We start from the raw sequence: 24,546 nt of genomic DNA on the forward strand, positions 1-24,546 counted from the left end.
CCAGCTTTATTCTTTCATCTCAAGATTGTTTTGGCTATTTGGAATCTTTTGTGGTTCCATATGAATTTTAGAACTGTTTGCTATAGTTTGTTGAAGAATGCTGTTGGTATTTTGATAGGAATTCCATTGAATCTGTAGATTGCTTAAGGCAGGATAGCTATTTTAACAATATTAATTCTTCCTATCTACAAGCACAGAATGTGTTTCGTTTATTGGTATCTTTAATTTCTCTCATGAGTGTCTTGTAGTTTTCAGAATACAGGTTTTTCACTTCCTTGGTTATGTTTATTCCAAAGTATTTTATTCTTTTTGATGCAATAGTGAATGGAATTGCTTTCCTGATTTCTCTTCCTGCTAGTTCATCATTAGTGTATATAGGAATGCCACAGATTTCTGTGTATTAATTTTGTATCCTGCAACTTTGCTGAATTAACATATTAGATTTAGTAGTTTTGGAGTACATTCTTTAGGGTTTTATGTATAATATCATGTCATTTGCAAACAGTGACAACTTAAATTCTTCCTTACCAATTTGGATGCCTTTTATTTCTTAGTGTTGTCTAAGTACAGGACATCCAGTACTATGTTGAATAGAAGTGGGGAAAGTGGGCATCCTTGTCTTGTTCCCGATCTTAAAGGAAAAGCTTTCAGCTTCTTGCTGTTAAGTATGATGTTGGCTGTGGGTCTGTCATATATGACCTTTATTATGTTGAGGTACTTCCCCTCTATAACCATTTTGTTGAGAGTTTTTATCATGAATGGATTTTGAATTTTGTTGAATTCTTTTTCAGCATTTTTCAGTGGTTTTTGTCCTTCTTTTTTGTTGATGTGGTAGATGATATTGATGGATTTTCGAATGTTGTACCATCCTTGCATCCCTGGCATAAATTCTACTTGGTCATGATGGATGATCTTTTGATGTATTTTTAAATTCAGTTAGCTAATATTTTGTTGAGTATTTTTGCATCTATGTTCATCAGGGATATTGGTCTGTAATTTTCTTTTTGTGTGCTGTACTTGTCTGGTTTTGGTACTAGAGTAATGCTGGCCCTGTAGAATGAGTTGGGAAGTATTCACTCTACTACATTTTGGAAGACTTTAAGGAGGATGGGTATTAGGTCTTCACTAAGTGTTTAATAAAATTCAGCGGTGAAGCCATCTGGTCCAGGAGTTTTGTTCTTAGGTAGTTTTTTGATTACCTATTCAATTTCGTTGCTGGTAATAGGCCAATTTAGATTTTCTGTTTCTTTCAGGGTCAGCCTTGGAAGGTTTTATTTTTCTAAAAAGTTACCTATTTCTTGTAGGTTTTCCAGTTTGTTAGTATGTAATTTTTCATAGTATTCTCTAATAATTCTTTGTATCTCTGTGGTGTCCGTAGTGAGTTTTCTTTTCTCATTTCTAATCTGTTCATGTGTATGGACTCTCTTATTTTCTTGATAAGTCTGGCTAGGGGTTTATGTATTTTGTTGATTTTCTCAAAGAACCAGCTTCTGCTTTCATTGATTCTTTCTATTGTTTTATTCTTCTCGATTTTATTTATTTCTGCTCTAATCTTTATTATGCCCTCCTTCTACTGACTTTGGGCCTCATTTATTCTTCTTTTACTAGTTTCATTAATTATGCATTTAGCCTGTTCATATGGGATTGTTTTTCTTTCTTGAGGTAGGCCTGTATTGCAATTCTTTTCACTTAGCATGGCCTTCGTTGCGTCCCTCAGATTTTGGGGTGTTGAATTATTTTTGTCATTTATCTCCATGAATTGTTTGATATCTGTTTTTATTTGGTCATTCTTCCACTGTTTATTTAGGAGCACATTGTTAAGCCTCCATGTGTTTGAGATTTTTCATTTTCTTTGAATAATTTATTTGTAGTTTCATACCTTTCTGGTCTGAGAAGCTGGTGGGTGCAATTTCCATCTTTCTGAATTTACTAGTATATGGCCTAGTATATGATCTATTCTTTAAAATGTTCCATGTGTCCTTGAGAAGAATGTGTATCCTGCCATTTTTGGGTGTAGAGTTCTGTAGATGTCTGTTAGTTCCATTTGTTCTAACGTGTTGTTCAGTGCCTCTGTGTCCTTACTTATTTTCTGTCTGGTTGATCTGTCCTATGGAGTGAGTGGAGTGTTGAAGTCTCCTAAAATGAATGCATCACATTCTATTTCCCTTTTTAATTTTTTTAGTATTTGTTTTACATATCTAGGTGCTCCTGTGTTGGGTGCATTGATAGTTATAATGGTTATATCCTCTTGTTGGACTGACCCCTTTATCATTATGTAATGTCCTTCTTTGTCTCTTGTGACTTTCTTTGTTTTGAAATCCATTCTGTCTGATACAAGTACTGAAACTCCTGCTTTTTTCTCCCTATTATTTGCATGAAATATCTTTTTCCATCCCTTCACTTTTTGTCTGTGCATGTTTTTGGGTTTGAAGTGGGTCTCTTATTGGCAGCATATAGATGAGTCTTGTTTTTTATCCAGTCAGTGACTCTAAGTCTTTTGATTGGTGCATTCAGACCACTTAAATTTGGGGTGATTATCAATAGGTTTGTACTTATTGCCATTGCAGGCTTTAGATTCATGGTTATCAAAGGTTCAAGGGTAACTTCCTTACTAACTAATAGTCCAACTTAATTCACTTACTATGCTATTACAAACACAATCTAAAGGTTATTTTTTTCTCCTTGTTTTTATTCCTCTCCCATTCTTTATATAATAGGTACATATTCTGTACTCTTTGTCTATCCCTTGATTGACTTTGGGGGCAGTTGATTTAATTTTGCATTTAGTTAGTAATTAACTGTTCTACTTTCTTTACTGTGGTTTTATTACCTCTGGTGACAACTAGTTAGCCTTAGGAACACTTCCATCTATAAAAGTCCCTCCAAAATACATTGTAGAAATGGTTTGTGGGAGGTAAATTCTCTCAGCTTTTGCTTATCTGGAAATTGTTTAATCCCTCCTTCAAATTTAAATGATAATCTTGCCTGTTAAGTATTATTGGTTTGAGGCCCTTCTGCTTCATTGTATTAAATACATCATGCCACTCCTTCTGGCCTGTAAGGTTTCTGCTGAGAAGTCTGATGATAGCCTCATGGGCTTTTCTTTGTATGTGATCTTATTTCTCTCTCTGGCTGCTTTTCATTGTCTGTCCTTATCCTTGATCTTTTCCATTTTAATTATTATATGTCTTAGTGTTGACTTCCTTGGTTCCCTTGTGTTGGGAGATCTGTGGATTTCCATGGCCTGAAAGGCTTTCTCTCTCCCCAGATTGGGGAAGTTTCAATCAATAACCTTCTCAAAGACACTTTCTATCCATTTTTCTCTATCTCCTTCTTCTGGTACCCTCATAATGCAAATATTGTTCCATTTGGATTGGTCACACAGTTCTCTCAATATTCTTTCATTCCTAGAGATCCTTTTTTTCTCTCTGTACCTCAGTTTCTTTGCATTCTTCTTCTCTAATTCATGTTTCATTTACTCTCTCCTCTACTTCATGTAATCTGCTTTCAAATTCCTGTGTTGTATATTTCATTCTGGATACCACATTTTAAAATTTGTATCTCATTCTTGAATTCCTTCATAAGGTGTTGAATATTTTTATGTAGCTCCATGAGCAATTTATTTTTATTTTTATTTATTTATTTATTTTTTTGAGAGGGCATCCCTCATATTTATTGATCAAATGGTTGCCAACAACAATAAAATTCTGCATAGGGGGGTCAATGCTCAATGCACAATCATCAATACATCTAAAGCCCAGTTCTCGTCAGTCTACAATCTTCTGAAGCATAATGAACAAGCTCCTACATAGTGAACGAATTCTTACACAGTGAACAAACTCCTACATGGTGAACAGTACAAAGGCATTCATCACAGAAACTTTCGGTTCTGCATCATGAACCACAAACAAGCAGGTCAAATATGAATATTCGTTTGATTTTTATACTTGATCCATATGTGGATCCCACATTTCTCCCTTTATTATTATTATTATTTTTATTTTTAATAAACTCCTGAAGTGGTAGGTAGATGCAAGATAAAGGCAGAAAACATAGTTTAGTGTTGTAAGAGAGCAATTATAGATGATCAGGTGTGTGCCTGTAGACTATGTGCCAATCCGAGCTAGACAAGGGCAATAAAACATCCATGGATGCAGAAGATTTCTCTCAACATGGGGGGTGAGGTTCTAGGCTTCACCACTGTTGTTCCCCAATTTCTTACATGATGGCCCCCCTGCAACTGTGCCTGTCTTAGGTTGTTCCTCCCTTGAGGAATCTTACCCATCTCTGGCTAACCAGTCATCTTCTGGGGCCATACAGGGAAATGTAAAGTTGGTAAGTGAGAGAGAAGCCATATTGTTTGAAAAGGTCAGCTTTTTACTTCTTTGCAGATTTATGCCCTGTGGCTTCTATGCCCAGCACTTGTCTCGAGGTATCTTTACCACCTGGAGGAATTATGATACTCGGTAAATTCGATATGAGGCACGAATTCTATTTAAGGGTTGCAATTAGGAAGGAAGAAGAAAATCTATAGAGGTAGCATGTGGAAGAAAACATGGGAGGATTGATTCTTTCTTTGACATATCTTCTTGTAGAGTACCTTAAGTATGTATAGGTTTTAAACTACTAACTAACTAGCACACACATATTAACATAATAGGAATACGGTGACATAAACAAAGCAAATCTATAATTACCAGCCATCTCGAGTGAAGCCAAGAAAACCATTTAGGCACCCTAGGCATTTGTGAAAATTAGTCTATGATATGATGGATATTGTCCAACTGTACTTGAACTGTCTGAGAGAAATCAGACAAATTAAAACAACCCATTTCTGGGATCTGTTCACATCCCATATGTTCTTTTAACCGTAGATAGTCTATAGTCGTAAGATTTTGGAGTGCTACAACTTGCACCCCTTCCAACACCTGATTGAGTTCCAACAGTACAGATCTGATCAAATTCATTGTCTCACTGTATGCACATGCCAGCCTAGACATCTCCCTCCTCATTCCAATGGCAAGTCCAGGAAACGGTGGGGTGGACGCAGCCACAACCGCAGCATCGCCCGGTTCCCTGTGGAGGCTTTTTGATGATCATCCCCCGCCATGAGTCCTCCAGAGAGTGCTGATTCTGGAAGCTCCTCCTCATATCGTATCTTAGTTCATTTTCTGGGTAGCCAAGCTAGGCCTTGATCTTCTGCATAGAAACAAACAGACCCTTTGCCCACACTTTGACATGCCCTCTATACCACTCTGTAGAACTCATTGGAGGTCATCACACAGGAACTGCTTTTTTTTTTTTTTTATTAAGAGAAAGACATATTATCAGAAAAGAGTACCTCCATAGCTGATCATCTGACACCCTTTAAGTGATCAACATTAAGGATATTTAAAGCATGCGTTAATCTTTGATTTACCAATTGTTTTATCCTATCAAGGAGTAATTCCCCTTTTCTTTCTTTTTTTTTTTTAATCTTTAATCTACACTTACATGAAGAATACTATGTTTACTATGCTCACCCCTATATCAGGTCCCCCCTAAAAACCACCTTATGGTCACTGTCTATCAGCATAGCAAAATTTAGAATCACAACTTGTCCTCTCTGTGTTGTAGAGCCCTCCCTCCCCTTTCTCGCTCCCCCCCATGCGTGCTAATCTTAATATCCCCCTTCTTCTTCCCCCTCTGATCCCCCCCCTGCCCACCCATCCTCCCCAGTTCCTTTCCCTTTGGTACCTGTTAGTCCATTTTTGGGTTCTGTAATTCTGCTGCTGTTTTGTTCCTTCAGTTTTTCCTTTGTTCTTATACTCCTCAGATGAGTGAAATCATTTGGTATTTCTCTTTCTCTGCTTGGCTTATTTCACTGAGCATAATACTCTCCAGCTCCATCCATGTTCCTGCAAATGGTAGAATTTTTCCTCTTCTTATGGCTGAGTAGTATTCCATTGTGTATATGTACCACATCTTCATTATCCATTCATCTACCGATGGACATTTAGGTTGCTTCCAATTCTTGGCTATTGTAAATAGTGCTGCGATAAACATAGGGGTGCATCTGTCTTTCTCAAACTTGATTGCTGCGTTCTTAGGGTAAATTCCTAGGAGTGGAATTCCTGGGTCAAATGGTAAGTCTGTTTTGAGCATTTTGATAAACCTCCATACTGCTTTCCACAATGGTTGAACTAATTTACATTCCCACCAGCAGTGTAGGAGGGTTCCCCTTTCTCCACAGCCTGGCCAACATTTGTTGTTGTTTGTCTTTTGGATGGCAGCCATCCTTACTGGTGTGAGGTGATACCTCATTGTAGTTTTAATTTGCATTTCTCTGATAATTAGCGATGTGGAGCATCTTTTCATGTGTCTGTTGGCCATCTGTATTTCTTTTTTAGAGAACTGTCTGTTCAGTTCCTCTGCCCATTTTTTAATTGGGTTATTTGTTTTTTGCTTGTTGAGGTGTGTGAGCTCTTTATATATTCTGGACGTCAAGCCTTTATCGGATCTGTCATTTTCAAATATATTCTCCCATACTGTAGGGTTCCTTTTTGTTCTATTGATGGTGTCATTCACTGTACAGAAGCTTTTCAGCTTAATGTAGTCCCACTTGCTCATTTTTGCTGTTGTTTTCCTTGCCCGGGGGGATATGTTCAAGAAGAGGTCACTCATGTTTATGTCTAAGAGGTTTTTGCCTTTGTTTTTTTCCAAGAGTTTAATGGTTTCATGACTTACATTCAGGTCTTTGATCCATTTTGAGTTTACCTTTGTATATGGGGTTAGACAAAGGTCCAGTTTCATTCTCCTACATGTAGCTGTCCAGTTTTGCCAGCACCATCTGTTGAAGAGACTGTCATTTTGCCATTGTATGTCCATGGCTCCTTTATCAAATATTAATTGACCATATATGTTTGGGTTAATTTGTGGAGTCACTAATCTGTTCCACTGGCCTGTGGCTCTGTTCTTGTGCCAGTAGCAAATTGTCTTGATTACTATGGCTTTGTAGTAGAGCTTGAACTTGGGGAGTGAGATCCCCCCTACTTTATTCTTCTTTCTCAGAATTGCTATGGCTATTCGGGGTCTTTGGTGTTTCCATATGAATTTTTGAACTATTTGTTACAGTTCATTGAAGAATGTTGCTGGTAATTTGATAGGAATTGCATCAAATCTGTATATTGCTTTAGGCAGGATGGCCATTTTGATGATATTAATTCTTCCTAGCCATGAGCAGGGGATGAGTTTCCATTTGTTAGTGTCCCCTTTAATTTCTCTTAAGAGTGACTTGTAGTTTTCAGAGTATAAGTCTATCACTTCTTTGGTTAGGTTTATTCCTAGGTATTTTATTCTTTTTGATGCAATTGTGAATGGAATTGTTTTCCTGATTTCTCTTTCTAGTGGTTCATTGTTAGTGTATAGGAAAGCTACAGATTTCTGTGTGTTCATTTTGTATCCTGCAACTTTGCTGTATTCTGATACCAGTTCTAGTAGTTTTGGAGTGGAGTTTTTAGGGTTTTTTATGTACAGTATCATATCATCTGCAAATAGTGACAGTTTAACTTCTTCTTTACCAATCTGGATTCCTTGTATTTCTTTGTTTTGTCTGATTGCCGTGGCTAGGACCTCCAGTACTATGTTAAATAACAGTGGGGAGACTGGACATCCCTGTCTGGTTCCCGATCTCAGAGGAAATGCTTTCAGCTTCTCGCTGTTCAGTATAATGCTGTCTGTGGGTTTATCATAGATGGCCTTTATTATGTTGAGATGCTTGCCCTCTATTCCCATTTTGCTGAGAGTTTTTATCATGAATGGATGTTGAATTTTGTCAATGCTTTTTCAGCATCTATGGAGATGATCATGTGGTTTTTGTCTTTTTTTGTTGATGTGGTGGATGATGTTGATGGATTTTCGAATGTTGTACCATCCTTGCATCCCTGGGATGAATCCCACTTGGTCATGGTGTATGATCCTTTTGATATACTGTTGAATTCTGTTTGCTAATATTTTATTGAGTATTTTTGCATCTACATTCATCAGGGATATTGGTTTGTAATTTTCTTTTTTGGTGGAGCCTTTGCCTGGTTTTGGTATTAGGGTGATGTTTGCTTCATAGAATGAGTTTGGGAGTATTCCCTCCTCTTCTATTTTTTGGAACACTTTAAGGAGAATGGGTATTATGTCTTCTCTGTGTGTCTGATAAAATTCCGAGGTAAATCCGTCCGGCCCCGGGGTTTTGTTCTTGGATAGTTTTTTGATTACCGTTTCAATTTCTTTGCTCATAATTGGTTTGTTTAACTTTTGTGTTTCTTCCTTGATCAGTCTTGGGAGGTTGTATTTTTCGAGGAAATTGTCCATTTCTTCTAGGTTTTCCAGCTTGTTGGCATATAGGTTTTCATAGTAGTCTTTAATAATTCTTTGTATTTCTGTGGGGTCTGTCGTGATCTTTCCATTCTCATTTCTGATTATGTTGATTTGTGTTGATTCTCTTTTTCTCTTAATAAGTTGTGCTAGAGGCTTATCTATTTTGTTTGTTTTCTCAAAGAACCAGCTCTTGGTTTCATTGATTTTTGCTATTGTTTTATTCTTCTCAATTTTGTTTATTTCTTCTCTGATCTTTATTATGTCCCTCCTTCTGCTGACTTTAAGCCTCATTTGTTCTATTTCCAGTTTCGATAGTTGTGATATTAGACTATTTATTTGGGATTGTTCTTCCTTCTTCAGGTGTGCCTGGATCACTATATACTTTCCTCTTAAGACTGCTTTCGCTGCATCCCACAGAAGTTGGGGCTTTGTGTTGTTGTTGTCATTTGTTTCTATATATTCCTTGATCTCTATTTTGATTTGTTCATTGATCCATTGATTATTTAGAAGCATATTGTTAAGCCTCCATGTGTTTGTGAGCCTTTTTGTTTTCTTTGTAGAATTTATTTCTACTTTCATACCTTTGTGGTCTGAAAAATTGGTTGGTAGAATTTCAATATTGTGGAATTTACTGAGGTTCTTTTTGTGAGCTAGTATGTGTTCTATTCTGGAGAATGTTCCATGTGCACTTGAGAAGAATGTATATCCTGTTGCTTTTGGATGTAGAGTTCTATAGATGTCTGTTAGGTCCATCTGTTCTAGTGTGTTGTTCAATGCCTGTGTGTCCTTGCTTATTTTCTGCCCGGTGGATCTATCCTTTGAGGGGAGTGGTGTGTTGAAGTCTCCTAAGACGAATTCATTGAAGTCTGTTTCCCTCTTTAGTTCTGTTAGTATTTGTTTCACAAATGCTGGACCTCCTGTGTTGGGTGCATATATATTTAGAATGGTTATATCCTCTTGTTGGACTGAGCCCTTTATCATTATGTAGTGTCCTTCTTCATCTCTTGTTACTTTCTTTGTTTTGAAGTCTATTTTGTCTGATATTAGTACTGCAACCCCTGCTTTCTTCTCACTGTTGTTTGCCTGAAATATGTTTTTCCATCCCTTGGCTTTTAGTTTGTGCCTGTCTTTGGGCTTGAGGTGAGTTTCTTGTAAGCAGCATATAGATGGGTCTTGCTTTTTTATCCATTCTATTACTCTGTGTCTTTTGATTGGTGCATTAAGTCCATTTACATTTAGGGTGACTACTGAGAGATATGTACTTATTGCCATTGCAGGATTTAGATTCGTGGTTACCAAAGGTTCAAGGTTAGCTTCTTTAGTATCTTACTGCCTAACTTAGCTCGCTTATTGAGCTGTTATATACACTGTCTGGAGATTCTTTTCTTCTCTCCCTTCTTATTCCTCCTCCTCCCTTCTTCATATGTTGTATGTTTTGTTCTGTGCTCTTTTTAGGAGTGCTCCCATCTAGAGCAGTCCCTGTAAGATGCCCTGTAGAGGTGGTTTGTGGGAAGCAAATTCCCTCAGCTTTTGCATGTCTGGGAATTGTTTAATCCCGCCATCATATTTAAATGATATTCTTGCTGGATACAGTATCCTTGGTTCAAGGCCCTTCTGTTTCATTGCATTAAATGTATCATGCCATTCTCTTCTGACCTGTAGGGTTTCTGTCGAGAAGTCTGATGTTAGCCGGATGGGTTTTCCTTTATAGGTGACCTTTTTCTCTCTAGCTGCCTTTAAAACTCTTTCCTTGTCCTTGATCCTTGCCATTTTAATTGTTATGTGTCTTGGTGTTGTCTTCCTTGGATCCTTTCTGTTGGGGGTTCTGTGTATTTCCGTGGTCTGTTCAATTATTTCCTCCTCCAGTTTGGGGTAGTTTTCAGCACTTATTTCTTCAAAGAGACTTTCTATCCCTTTTTCTTGAGCATGGTATGAGTTTCCATTTATTGGTATCTTCTTTAATTTCTCTTAAGAGTGTCTTGTAGTTTTCAGGGTATAGGTCTTTCACTTCCTTGGTTAGGTTTATTCCTAGGCATTTTATTCTTTTTAATGCAACTGTGAATGGAATTGTTTTCCTGATTTCTCTCTCTGCTAGTTCTTTTATAGTGTATAGGAATGCCACAGATTTCTTTGTATTAATTTTGTATCCTGCATCTTTGCTGAATTAAGATATTAGATCTAGTAGTTTTGGAATGGGTTCTTTAGGGTTTTTTATGTACATTGTCATGTCATCTGCAAACAGGGACAGTTTAACTTCTTCCTTGCCAGTCTGGATGCCTTTTATTTCTTTCTGTTGTCTGATTGACATGGCTAGGACCTCCAGTACTGTGTTGAATAGAAGTGGGGAGAGTGGGCGTCCTTCTCTTGTTCTCGATCTTAGGGGAAAAGCTTTCAGCTTCTTGCTGTTAAGTATGATATTGGCTGTGGGTTTGTCATATATGGCCTTTATTGTGTTGAGGTACTTGCCCTCTATACCCATTTTGTTGAGAGTTTTTATCATGAATGGATGTTGAATTTTGTGGAATTCTTTTTCAGAATCTGTTTTTTGATCATGTGGTTTTTGTCCTTTTTGTTGATGTGGTGGATGATGTTGATGGATTTTCTAATGTTTACCATCCTTGCATCCTTGTAATAAAATTCTACTTGATCATGATAGATGATGTTTTTAATGTATTTTTAAATTCAGTTTGCTAATATTTTGCTGAGTATTTTTGCATCTATGTTCATCAGGGATATTGGTCTTTGTGGATATTCTTAAGTGAAAAAAAATTTTTCTTTCTTTCTTAAAGTGCATGGCATCCTGCAGTATCACACAAGGGTTACTAGATCACTTTGGTGCCTATGCCTGACCTTGTTAAGGTGCCAACATTTTTAACCTGTTAGTGCTTTTGCACTATTAGTGCAAGTTTCAATGTATACCATCTTTATATTATTATAAATATAATTTTTACTTTTGGACTACCTAAAAGAGTGTTAGAGACCCCAGGGGTCAGTGAACCTTACTTTAAGTACAGCCCACTAAGGGGAGAAAGTGTAACTTATAAAAAATAGGAAAACAGTAAACATTCTCCTAACCTCCTTTCAGCTGACTTGCCAGTAAAATTATCCTCCATGCCTTGTGTAATGTGGCAGCTACTCTCATGGGATGCTGAATGTCAAAGTTGGGCACCTGCTCTTTCCTATGTCCATTAATCTCTGTTCCTCCAGTACAGTTACATGTGTATTAGCAAAGTGTCCATTGTATTTGCTCTCAAACTAGTTTATGCCATCTTCACTAATAAATGTAATTACAAAATGTTTATAGTATCATGTAAATAGACTAAGTGTGAGTTCAAAAAAAAAAAGAATGTGTCTAAAACCAACTTAAATGCTTTCGAATGACTTATTGTAAAAAACTGCTGTCATAATTAAGTATGGATGAGAGTTATAAAAGTTTAGAGAAAGCATAAAAATCTAGAAGGAGTCTATATTTTTTCACAAGTACCTTTAATTTCATCCTATATTTAAAGAAACTAGAGCTGGAAATTGTGGTGATGTGTTACATGTTGTCTTTGCAAGAAAGAACAATGAGACTGATCCATAGACCCATACTCAAAGAAAAAGTTTTAGCTCACCTTCAAAAGATAAGTGAATGTGTTTATGTGTAGATATTTTAGGCTGAAGTAAAGTCCATAGTTAATGCTTGTATCTTTTCTTAAGGATTCACCACTTAACCAAATTTTCCAATAGATTTACTAGCCACTAGTCAGGATCACATTGAATTAGATTGTTTCTTTGCTGCCATCTATGAGCTAGAAGCAGTTTCCTTTGGTTTCCATGATAGTAAAATATACTCTTTTCCATTATTGCACTTGGTATCTGAAGCTGGGTAAGATTGTATTGATAAAGGATTTACATAAGCCTTTTAGATTTACAGCTATCACAGGCCAGATTTCATAATGATTAGTGATGAACCTGATGGTACCATAAGCTTTTTTTTTTTTTTGGTCAGTATGCTAGTATTTTGTTGAATTGGAAACTGCTTGGAGTAGCCACTGTATGTGGGAGCTTGGAAATTTTCACAGAAATTGCATAGTGATATTTCCTGAAGGATAAGAATTATGTTAAATGTTCTTTTGTCTATAAATTCATTGATTAATCAGACATGTTAAGGCTGGAGTCTCTCTCTGCCTGGCTCACCAATCACCATGGACAGGGAAGATAGTATTCTTAACTTCATGGCACGAGCCTGCAGTATGAGTTTTGTTTTTTTTTCCTTAGAAGTGGGGAATTAATTCACACTTTTCACAGTCTATTTACAACCAGTACACACTGGCAAGCTGGATGGCAAGGTGGTTGTTATCTGTGGCCAAAGAGCTAAGGAACTTATCAACCTTAGTCTTGTTAGCCTGTGGCCATATCACCAACATAGCTAACCACACACTGAAATTATTATTAAATACTAAAAGGATTCCTCCAAATTTCTGGTTTCATAATGATAACACATTCACTGTCAACAGTGTTGGCTTAGTTTTATAGGCTTGTTCCTTCATTTTTGTTTTCCAAAAATGTTTATTGACAGTCTATCATATGGAGGATTGGGAATCTAATAGTGAATACAACAGATAAAATAGAACCCTGCACTTGCATAATTTAAATTCTAGTAGGATCTACATATGCATATACACATGTACATAAACTCAGATATACACACACACACACACACACACATATATATACATAAATGCCAATAGGAAAAAAAAAAGTGAGATATTGGTTGGAGAGTGATGCTGAAATTCTGACAGGGTGACCAGAGAAGGCCTCAAAGATCATGCCTCTAATATAAGCTCCTAAAGACCGAACATAGTCTGGAAGAGGTAGTCTCTGAAAACACTTTTAAGTATTCTTGACCAGGTGTTGGTGGTGGTTTCTATGGGGAAAATATAGCATGTTAATTTTCACTAATTCCAACTGAAATTTAGTATTTCTGCCAAATCATGAATATAGATAACCAACTATAATAATATTGGGAGGACCTGTAACTTTGTCACAGATATTTTCATACCACATTCTGGTTATCATGGACATCTCAAAATATTGTTTATGCTCATCACTACTTATAAATATGGTAGTTACTATCACTGCTCTTAAATCATGTCATTTAATGCCTTAAAAAAGCACATATATCACAATTTCAAAAAATACCTGTATAGTTACATTTTAAAGTAATGGATTTCCTTATATCCCTACATATTGTATCTTTATGAACTTTAAAACATATTAAGAAAGAACCTAAGACTTCAGTAAATGGCCAAAAGAGGTTCATGGCATAGAAATGTTAAGCTTTAATCCCTGATTGAAAGCTTCCCTCTGCCACCCCACAAGCACAGCCAGCTCTTCATTTGTTTCCCTCTTTCAGAAATTGCTCACATACATCCAGATGGGGAGGGTTTTCTGGGTAAGTCCATAGGGTTCTGATTGTGAAAGATCCTTTTTAGCTTCCTGTTTAACACAAGCCACAAGCTATTAAAATATTTGCAGAATAATGTAGCAAGTGAGGCAGAAATTTGGCTTCCTAGGAAGTGACAGCTTGATACTTTACAGATCTGCTTTTAGGCATCTCCAGAAGATATTCAAAGCGCCTTAAAGGTAATGCAGTTTATTTTATGAGAAGAAACAAAAGTAAAAATTCTCAGCATCTTGATGTAGCCAGAAGCAGGAGAGAGAAAAATGTTATCTCTGTAATTTTCACATTAGACAAATTTATGCTGTGTCTATATGGAAGGAAGTCAATTCTGTGTCATTAAATTCCTTGGATGATATCTGCAATTATGTCTTTTAATTCTGAGAAATAGACACATAAAAAGCGTGGTGAAAGCTCTGAGCCTTGTTGCACTCATCTGCATGGTTCATTTCCTCCTACAGGCTGGTGAGGGATGCTCCTTGGGATGAAGTCCCACTCGCTCACTCCCTGGTTGGTTTTGCCACTGCCTATGACTTCTTGTACAACTACCTAAGCAAGACGCAACAGGAGAAGTTTCTTGAAGTGATTGCCAATGTGTCAGGGTATATGTATGAAACATCATACAGGAGAGGATGGGGATTTCAGTACCTGCACAATCACCAGCCCACCAACTGTCTGGCCTTGCTCACGGGAAGCCTAGTTCTGATGAATCAAGGTGGGTGTGGACTAGCTGAGGGGATCACGCTGAGGGGATACCCAAGCTGACATCATAGTTGCCTTGTTGTAAGCAAAGCAGCTTTATGACTAGTCTTAGTACATGCTCCCACTTGGATTTAGGCTGGGAGCTGGTGGTTCCTGGGCCTCTGAAAGCCCCCACATCCAGCATATCTAGGTCATGGCTGGGTGTTCATCATTGATGATCACACACATGTCTATGGAAGTGAAGCAGTATGACTCCATCCACATTAGGAAGCAACGAGCTTAATTTTATCTTCATGTATGTTTAAATACAAGCAAATAAAACAAACCTTAAATCTAAACACCCAGGTTCAGATCAAAGTTCTGTTCATGTTTAGTCATGTGCCAGAGGTCATGAACAAGTCCACCTTTTGTTAACTTTGGAGTAGTAATGCATAATTGAGTTGTTAAAAGGATTAAGTAAGGTTTTGTTCAATGCCATTGTAAATTATGTACAGAAATGTGAGGAGTTGTTATCATTACCTAAATGCTAGTCTTTCAAGAATTATACAAAGCTAGGATTTTTGAGTCAAAAGGATTTTATAAAAATTTTTAGACGAATTTTCAGTTGAGGAGATTGAAAAATGTGACAGGTTGAAGAAGTGCATAAACAAAATCAGGTCACTCATTTTTGGCAGATTCGGGGCTCCCAGTTAATTTTCTTCTACATAGCCCTCCAGTCGTCTTTCCACCCTGCTGTGCTGTCCTTTCAGATCCTGTGGAATCTGAAAGCAGATAAAAGACTGTCCTCTGATGACAGAACATACTTAAGACTGTTGCTTAGCCTTCATAGTATTTGCAGCTTACTACAGTTCCTATAAAAAATGTTGCATAAAGTGATAAACTTCAAAAAACATTTTCAAGTAATAGTTTAAAGTAAGTTGAATAAGTCTTGAAAGTTCTTTTCTGGCAGACATAAAGTTATGTAATTTTAGATTGATGTGGTTTCAGTTTATTGAAGATTGGAAAATGACTGGTACGTAAAGGTCTGTCTCCATTTAATTAATAAATAATCTGTATTCAAGAATTTCACTTACATAATGGACCCATCACAAACCTGGATTAGAAGGATGTTATTTATAATGTTAATAAGTGACAGTTTTATAAAATGCAGTTTGTAACTAGTCAGATGACTCAGAGGGTCTTATGTGGCCATTTTCTTGTTTATGCTTCATTACAGCCTTAGTCATTGTCCCCACATATTTTTGTCCTTCAGGGTATCTTCAAGAAGCCTACTTATGGACTAAACAAGTCCTGACCATCATGGAGAAGTCTCTGGTCTTGCTGCGGGAGGTGACAGATGGCTCCCTCTATGAAGGAGTTGCATATGGCAGCTACACCACTAGATCACTCTTCCAGTATATGTTTCTGGTTCAGAGGCACTTTGATATCAACCACTTTGGCCATCCATGGCTTAAACAACACTTTGCATTTATGTATAGAACCATCCTGCCAGGTATAGTGAGGAATGGGAAGTGGAAAACATGAGCTATTGTAACTTCTTCTGATTATGAAAATGGGTTAGACCAAGCAAAGAAGTGTGGGGTTTGAGTCATATTGTGATTAAAGGGTTTTTTCTTTTAAATCACAAAAGAACTCAAGAATATTTAGGGAGTTAATGTAAGGATTTGTGATTCAGTATTGTAAATCTTGAAGCTTGATGGATAAAATACAATTTGTGCATCCATAGGCTCTTATTTCTGTATATGTAAAACTTGCATACATATACAAATTCATTTTCATGAATCTAAACAGAATATGAACATTTATGTTTACATGTTAATTTTCCCTTATATGTTTCTTTATTGATCCTGTTTTTTCAGTTTTTATTTTTTCCTTTCAAACTACGTAGACATGATTCAAAATGAAAACTTATACCTATATATTTAAGTAAGAGTTTTAGTATTTTCTTTAAATATTTTATTTAAAGATTATAAAACAGAAAACTAATCCAAAAATGAATTACTATAAAACTTGTAAATTCTTGTTGCTGCATAACTTAGCCTTCTAAGGGAGCTAGCTCTAAAGAAAAGATATGTATGATTTCAGAATTTATTCATTCCTAGGAAAGCTTTATAATTCCTTATTTCCAAGCAGGGCTAAGATGTCAGAAAAAGTTTAGGAGGCAAATTTTCATCAGGATGGGTTTTTTTCCCCCTGTGAAATTAAATTTTTAGATAACGGTTCCACAACTATAATAAATAACTCAGTATTTAAGTCTTTTTGCCCTGGTTGTATACACATGGGTTGGATAGAATCTTCATTATTGGACTAGTTATACAAAAATACTGTAGAGCAAAAAAACCATATTAAGATTTAGTTTGCACTTACATTCATGACCCTGCTTAGACATGAGGAGAAGTCTTTATTTGTTTTTTTTTTTTTTTTTTTGTAGTTTATCTTGGTAAACAAAGGCCATCTAAAGCAAGGGACATTTAAGAGTTCTCCATGCTTTGTAATTTGATCTGAGATCTAATGACCAGCCACACTGGGCTTGCATCTGCTGTGAGCTGTGTGTGTGGCTACTTCCTAAGCTGAAAAAGACAATATAAACACCTCTTAAAGGAACATTCATGTATTTATGACAATTAACCCAACAAACTTTAGGAAAATCTATATACCAGGTACCCGACTAGGGTACTAGGCAAGGGACTGCAAGAAGAGTAAAATATTATCTGCTTTCAAGGATCACACAGATGAATAAAAGATGCAGAAAATCATATTTTATAAAAAGTTTTACTTGGAAGAGCATTTACCAAACTGGTAGAAGCAAAAACATCTGTAAATTATGTAAATATAGTCATGGTAGCATTTCAGAAGGGGTTCTGTGTTAAGTCAATATAAACTTGGAACATGATGGATCAAATTTCTCTTAACATTTCTCTCTTTTTCTCTGTGTGGTGATTCTAGCAATGATTATTCCTGGCTAGCCCAGAGTTTTCCCCATTCTTCTTTTTTAAGAATGCCTAGAGCACATTTGGTGTCAGTTGCTTTTGTGTCTCTGACCTATTCCAGTATGATATTTGCCTTTTCTCTCTTTATCTTAAACTTCCAGAGGTACGTATTTGGCAGTGTCTCCTATGGGAATCCTTACTTTCTTCCTATGGAAACTCAGTTTCTCTACTAAACCTGTAACATTGGATGTACCTTAACTTGAAGCACCTTGGCATAGATGTAGTAGAGCTTGTGCTCATTCCGGGTTCAGGAACTCACTACACGCAAGAGAACAGCCTGTGTATCTCTGCACACATAGTTGCACATAGCATGGACATTGGAGAAAATGAGAAAGGTGGGCAGTGTACATAAATAGTTGTGGCATTCCCACTATCAGAGACAAGTTGCCAAAGAATAATGCAAACTTGCACACATGATTTGTGGGAGGTCTTCAGAGGGGTTCGGATTACTGTTCTGACTGGGGCATGGGCATTATGGTTTCGTTAATTATTTTTCCAAGATACACAATTGATTCTAATTTGCAACCAACACTGAAAGTCATTACTTAGACCTTTATGGGAGTATGCAGTTTTAAACTTACCTTAGTTCTGTCAAACTTCTTTCCCCAGGGTTTCAAAGAACTGTGGCTATTGCAGACTCAAATTACAACTGGTTTTATGGTCCAGAAAGCCAGTTAGTGTTCCTGGATAAATTTGTCATGCGTAACGGCAGTGGTAATTGGCTGGCTGACCAAATCAGAAGGAATCGTGTGATGGAAGGTCCAGGGACACCATCCAAAGGGCAGCGCTGGTGTACTCTTCACACAGAATTTCTCTGGTATGACACATTGGGCTGACTTTAAAAAGAAACTGTACCCAGAGGTACAGTGTGCTTGTTTTTTGCGTTAAAAAACTAAAAACTAATCTAAAGCACTTTTTAATCCTTTCTCTATGCCACCTAAGTGCTTGCAGCTTCAGTTCATATCACGGTGTTTAAAACTCTGGTAGAAACATTTCCTTACATTTAAGATCTAATTACTGTTTGCAGATTTTGTTTTTCTTATAGTTATGTCCTAGGCTCACACTATTTCATAGATAAGCATATTTTGGTTTACATCATTTTTGAAATCATGTCAAGAGAAAACCCACAAAATTTAGACTACGTTATTCTGATAATCACAAAAAATAAAGGTAGAAAAGTATTTTGTTTTGTTCTGCTAAATGGAGCATTATAACCTAATAACAAAGCTGTTACTAAATTTTCAAAACTATTTAAAAATATTTGACAGTATTTGGCACTTTCACTTTGATAATAAAAGAACCATGTAATTTTTTTGCCTTAATCTTTTAAGCTCAGAAGGAGAAGCCAGGGTCTCCTTTTAAAAGTACTGCCAAGCATGTTGTTGGCATCCAATAAATTAAAATTACAGGGAACTAGTTAGTCATTAATGCCTGATGTCTTTTCTACCTATTAAAATTTGTATTCAACTCCAAAATAAGCTCCTATGGTTCAATTTCTTCTTTCCATTATTTTTTAAAAATTTAAACAATTATGAGGGGGTTTAAATTTAACCTTGTTTAAAATTTTAATTTGTTTAAATTTAAACAATTAGTAAAGGGGTAACTATCTATAATTTAACCAGAATTTTTAAAACTAGTTTCACAAATTAACTAAATGAACTAAATATATGCATATGCAACCATTTTTGACACCTTGTTAGGGGTATGAAGTAATTATTTACTAGTGTTTTCACTTACCCATAAATAAGCAACCAAGAGAGCTCTATAAAGCTGACTATAGGAGTCAGATTAATGCTAAATCTAACTTGGTTCAAAAATCTGCCTAAAGGAATATGCAAACTGACCAAAAACTGAGAGAAGTACAGCCAATTCATCTTGTATCTGAATTTGTTAAATCACAATAATTAAGGCAGCATTATTATAGTAGGCCTAAGCAATTCCTGATGTCCTGACACAAACTCTAGAACAACAGATGAAGTAGGCAAAATCAAATACCAGTAAGATTAACTCTACCATAGGTTATGGCAAAGGTATTTAAGAGCTAATTACACAGGGCTGCTTTTCTTCCTATCAGCAGGAAACCATAACCTGTCAAGTTATTTCAAATCATCAAAGACAGTTATATTTATTAATATTTTGAGGGCTTTTCTGAATCAAAAACCTGTGTTCTTAATCACTGTGGAGGTTTAATGTTAATTGCTACATTACTTTGAAAATAAACGTTTATCATAAATAAAAATAAGAGGCCATTTGTTGTCCAAAATGCATGACAGCATTTGCAGATTAAAACAAATCCTTTGGATCTGGACTTGGCAGTGGTAGCCACAACATTAATCAATCAGTATTAATACTTTCCTGAATCTCATGCATTTATATTTCTAGATGTAGTATTGGCAGTAAATTTTATCTAATTTGTGGAGTTCAACTCTCTTTAAATTAATTTTTTTAGAGTTTAAAAAGTATCTACCAAACTATGAATAATATGTCTTGTTGAAAATAACTTCATTACAACTCAAGGCTTGTTAGAGTCCAGATCCTAACAGGAGTTTCACTAGAATAGGAGCCCCTCAACTACAACATTAGATGAAGTGCTTCATTCTGTGAGCCCTGTTGTTTGGATGGCAGCTCTGAAGTTGTTAATGTAATCATTAGCCCCAGCAATTACTTCAGGGTAAAACCCAAGGATTACAGGATGTATAAGATGCACTCCTGTCCCATTCCCCAGCACATGCTGATTATCGGCAGGTGTTTTCAGAAATGTCCCTCATACAGTCTGCACGGCCAGTGCTCTGGGGAGCATTTGAGCATTGCTTCCTCCAGCCACATTACCATGTGCCATCACAGTTCTGATGTATTACTTTACATCCATCAGAAAACCATTTAATTTTAAAAAATTAATCCTTCCAGGTATGATGCCAGCTTGAGATCTGTTCCTCCTCCAGATTTTGGCACACCTACATTGCATTATTTTGAAGACTGGGGTGTTGTGACTTATGGAAGTGCACTGCCTGTAGAAATCAATAGATCTTTTCTCTCCTTCAAGTCAGGAAAACTTGGGGGACGTGCAATATATGACATTGTCCACAGAAACAAATACAAAGACTGGATCAAAGGATGGAGAAATTTTAATGCAGGGCATGAACACCCTGATCAAAACTCATTTACTTTTGCTCCCAATGGTGTGCCTTTCATTACTGAGGCTCTCTATGGGCCAAAGTATACCTTCTTCAACAATGTTTTGATGTTTTCCCCAGCTGTTTCAAAGAGCTGCTTTTCTCCCTGGGAGGGTCAGGTCACAGAAGACTGCTCATCAAAATGGTCTAAATACAAGCACGACCTGGCAGCTAGCTGTCAGGGGAGAGTGGTTGCAGCAGTGGAGAAAAATGGAGTGGTTTTCATCCGAGGAGAGGGTGTGGGAGCTTATAACCCACAGCTCCATCTGAAGAACTTTCAGAGGAATCTGATCCTCCTGCATCCACAGCTTCTCCTCCTTGTGGACCAAATACACCTGGGGGAGGAGAGCCCCTTGGAGACAGCAGCAAGCTTCTTCCACAATGTGGATGTTCCTTTTGAGGAGACAGTGGTAGACGGGGTCCATGGGGCTTTCATCAGGCAGCAAGATGGTCTCTACAAAATGTACTGGATGGATGATACTGGTTACAGTGAAAAAGCAACCTTTGCTTCAGTGACATACCCTCGGGGTTATCCCTACAACGGGACAAACTATGTGAATGTCACCATGCACCTCCGAAGCCCCATCACTAGGACAGCTTACCTCTTCATAGGGCCATCTGTAGATGTTCAGAGCTTCAGCATCCATGGTGACTCCCAGCAACTGGATGTGTTCATTGCCACCAGCGAGCACGCCTATGCCACTTACCTTTGGACGGCAGAGGCCATGGGACAGTCTGCCTTTGCACAGGTCATTGCAGATCATCAGAAAATTCTGTTCGACCAGAGTTCAGCCATCAAGAGCACTACTGTCCCTGAGGTGGAGGACTACAGTGCTATTGTGGGACAGAACCTGCAGCATTTTAAACCAGTGTTCCAGCTGCTGGAGAAGCAGATCCTGTCCCGAGTCCGGAACACAGCTAGTTTCAGGAAGACTGCTGAGCGCCTGCTGAGGTTTTCAGATAAGAGACAGACTGAGGAGGCCATCGACCGGATTTTTGCCATATCACAGCAACAGCAGCACAGCAAGTCGAAGAGAAGCCGACGGCCAGGGAAGCACTACAAGTTTGTGGACGCTGTCCCTGATATTTTTGCACAGATTGAAGTCAATGAAAAAAAGATTAGACGGAAAGCCCAGATTTTGGCACAGAAAGAACTGCCCATCGATGAAGATGAGGAAATGAAAGATCTTTTAGATTTTGCAGATGTAACATATGAGAAACACAAAAATGGTGGCTTGATGAAAGGCCAGTTTGGACAGGTGCGGATGGTGACAACTACTCACAGAGCCCCGTCACTATCTGCTTCGTACACGAGGCTCTTCCTGATTCTGAACATTGCTATTTTCTTTGTCATGTTGGCAATGCAACTGACTTATTTCCAGAGGGCCCAGAGCCTACATGGCCAAAGATGTCTTTATGCAGTCCTTCTAATAGATGGCTGTATTTTATTGTGGTTGTACTCTTCTTGTTCCCAGTCACAGTGTTAGCACTGGTGCCATAAATTACTTGATCATTTTGTAGTCCCAAGAGTCTGTGCAACAAAAAAAAAACTTAATTGCCTTTGTTTGTTAATTGGATTTTTTTCCGTGAGATTCATTTTAACAAATTAAGGGGAAGATATTTTCACACAAGAAAGCAGAGACGTGGAAATCAGAATTGGAACAAAGAATTTATCAAAGAAATAAGAGCAGCTCAGTTGTCCCATGGTATTTCTGGAAATGTTTGACTTGGCTAATTTAGCAGTCCTTATAATATCACACTTAGAAGAAACAAATAATCTGATTTTAAATAACGTTTTTATTAATAGAAACAAAAAGATTCATGTATAATTGGGTTTTATTATTATTAATTTAATGCTATGAGCAGTTTCCAGATACTATCTTATGTAAATGACTGAAGCACACAATTCTGAGAAATACAGAAAAATTTTTAAATGGTGTGGTCATGTTGAAAAACAAGAATGGCAAAGTCTTGGTATGGTGGCATCAACTTTCCTGGAAAGTAGTTCATTAGTTAAATGAGAAACAGGATCTATGATGGCAAAAAATCATTAAAAGTTTAAAATTTATTTCCAGTAGAAAACATATATATCAGTGAGTGAGTATTTCCTTGATGATGTTGTTGTCTGCACACACATAATGTATCTATTGGTTGTTCAATAAATCAGACAATTACAGATAATTTAATTCTCTATTTTCCTTATATGGAGGATGGTTATAGACTCAATGACTAAACCACAGAACAAAATAGTTTATATCCTGAATATCAATTTCAAAACCAAAGAAGATGGAGGGATGCTGAAATTTGTATATGATTCTTACGTTTTTTAATAGAAATATTTCTTTAAGTTTATTTTGCTAAATAAACATAATAATTGTGATTTCTCTATGGTGTCTTTCTTCTTTTGTTCCATTATATTCAACATGCATGCAACAGTTTTGAAACCATTGAAGAGAAATGTCTATCCTTATATGTGTTAATTTAACTTTTGATGTGGTATTTGCCTTAAAATCTTTTCTGCTTATTTACTTTTTTGTTGTTTGAACATACTTCAAATGTTTAAAACAAAAAGCTAACTTCTGATATTCAAGGAATATCAAAGTTAAAAACATAAAATTACCACTGTTGTTTTTGATCAAGTCCTCAGGTGGTAACAGCAGCCCAGAGTACTGGAAACATGTTCCCAAGATTATACTTCAGCATAAGAAAATAACATACTGGAAAGGAACTTAAGAGTAAAGTATCTCTAACATTTAGCATATTTGAGTTTTATGTATTTCTCCCTTGAAAACAGAATATATGTTTGGCTGAAATTTTAAGTAAAGATGCACTCACTGATTTATGGAAATAATGTGATGATTTCCTTTTACTTGGCCTTTTTGTTCATGGAAGTACCCATATATAACAGAAAACAAGCACAGGCAGAAACTCCTATGAGCCCCTTTTTTCAGTTCCAATTTTGAACCTTAGATAAAGAAAACAGAAGTATGACTTTCAGCTGTGCTTTCACTGGTTACAGTTGGAATCCAGAAAAAGACTTCTGAGGAAATTTTTTTTTTCTTTCATGGAAAAAGTCTCTAGGGAGGATGTCATTACATACTATTTAAAAGAATAATGTTTTCAAAAGAATAATGCTTCCGTTTTTCCTGCATAGATGCTGTTACTGGGATTTAAACTTGCTTTATGTGACAGATTCTCTGTTTACTTAACCTTATTCTACATTCTCCTCTTCTACTCTTTCCTATTCAAAAGAATGAGAAATGATCAGAAGCAAATTTTGGAAAAAAAAAAGGAAAATTGCTGTTTGAGGCTTCCAAGCAAACCTAATCTCAGAACCAAAAACTCAGGCATACTTTCTAGAAGAGATGAAAAGTGCAAGTGCCAAATCCAGTGTTACTATTGTTTGCATTAGTTTAGGGCAGACAATAAATTAGTTGCCATAGAATGACCCAGTCTAACACAGTAGTTCATTTTTAAAAATATGGTAATCATGTATCTTTAAAACAAAATTAACTAAATGTTTTTGTTTCCTTCTAATGGACCTCATATTTATTTCACTTTAAAAGAAGTTCCACAGGCAGTGATTTAAGTGGTTAAGAAAATAGAAAAGACTGCTGACACAAATCACTTCTCTTTATAATGAGACATGTTTTATATCAGGAAAAGTGCATATTTGAAGAAAAGTATGGAATTCTGTATTCTTCAGAAAACCAAGCAATGTTAAATATCTCTTATAACTGAGTAATCAGTTATGGGATCTGCTTCAGTGCCGCTCACTATGACTGGAGTGTTTCAAGTTCATTGGATAATATGTGAGCTGTTGTTCATGGGACTGGCAGGACTTTTCATCCCAGGCTTAAAGAAGATTTGGGATTTAGCACACAGCTTG

At 36.7% G+C, this 24,546-nt stretch overlaps 1 protein-coding gene across 7 annotated transcripts in view; it reads left to right on the forward strand.

Annotated features, from left to right (window-relative positions):
• Positions 1-23,037, forward strand: part of DSE (dermatan sulfate epimerase) — an 80,111-nt gene extending 57,074 nt beyond the window's left edge. For 4 of the 7 annotated variants that reach the window (XM_017653499.3, XM_017653500.3, XM_017653501.3 and 1 more), the window contains 4 exons: positions 14,254-14,507; positions 15,747-15,986; positions 18,094-18,301; positions 20,392-23,037. In XM_017653499.3, the coding sequence (XP_017508988.2) occupies positions 14,254-14,507; positions 15,747-15,986; positions 18,094-18,301; positions 20,392-22,144 (2,455 nt within the window). In that variant the 3' untranslated portion in view covers positions 22,145-23,037. The remainder of the gene's footprint in view (positions 1-14,253; positions 14,508-15,746; positions 15,987-18,093; positions 18,302-20,391) is intronic. The other 3 variants (XM_073219433.1, XM_037017661.2, XM_037017660.2) reach the window with 2 other exon arrangements.
• The last annotated feature ends 1,509 nt before the right edge of the window (positions 23,038-24,546 follow it).

The sequence above is a fragment of the Manis javanica genome, chromosome 13 (assembly GCF_040802235.1).
Source record: "Manis javanica isolate MJ-LG chromosome 13, MJ_LKY, whole genome shotgun sequence".
Taxonomy (NCBI): domain Eukaryota; kingdom Metazoa; phylum Chordata; class Mammalia; order Pholidota; family Manidae; genus Manis; species Manis javanica.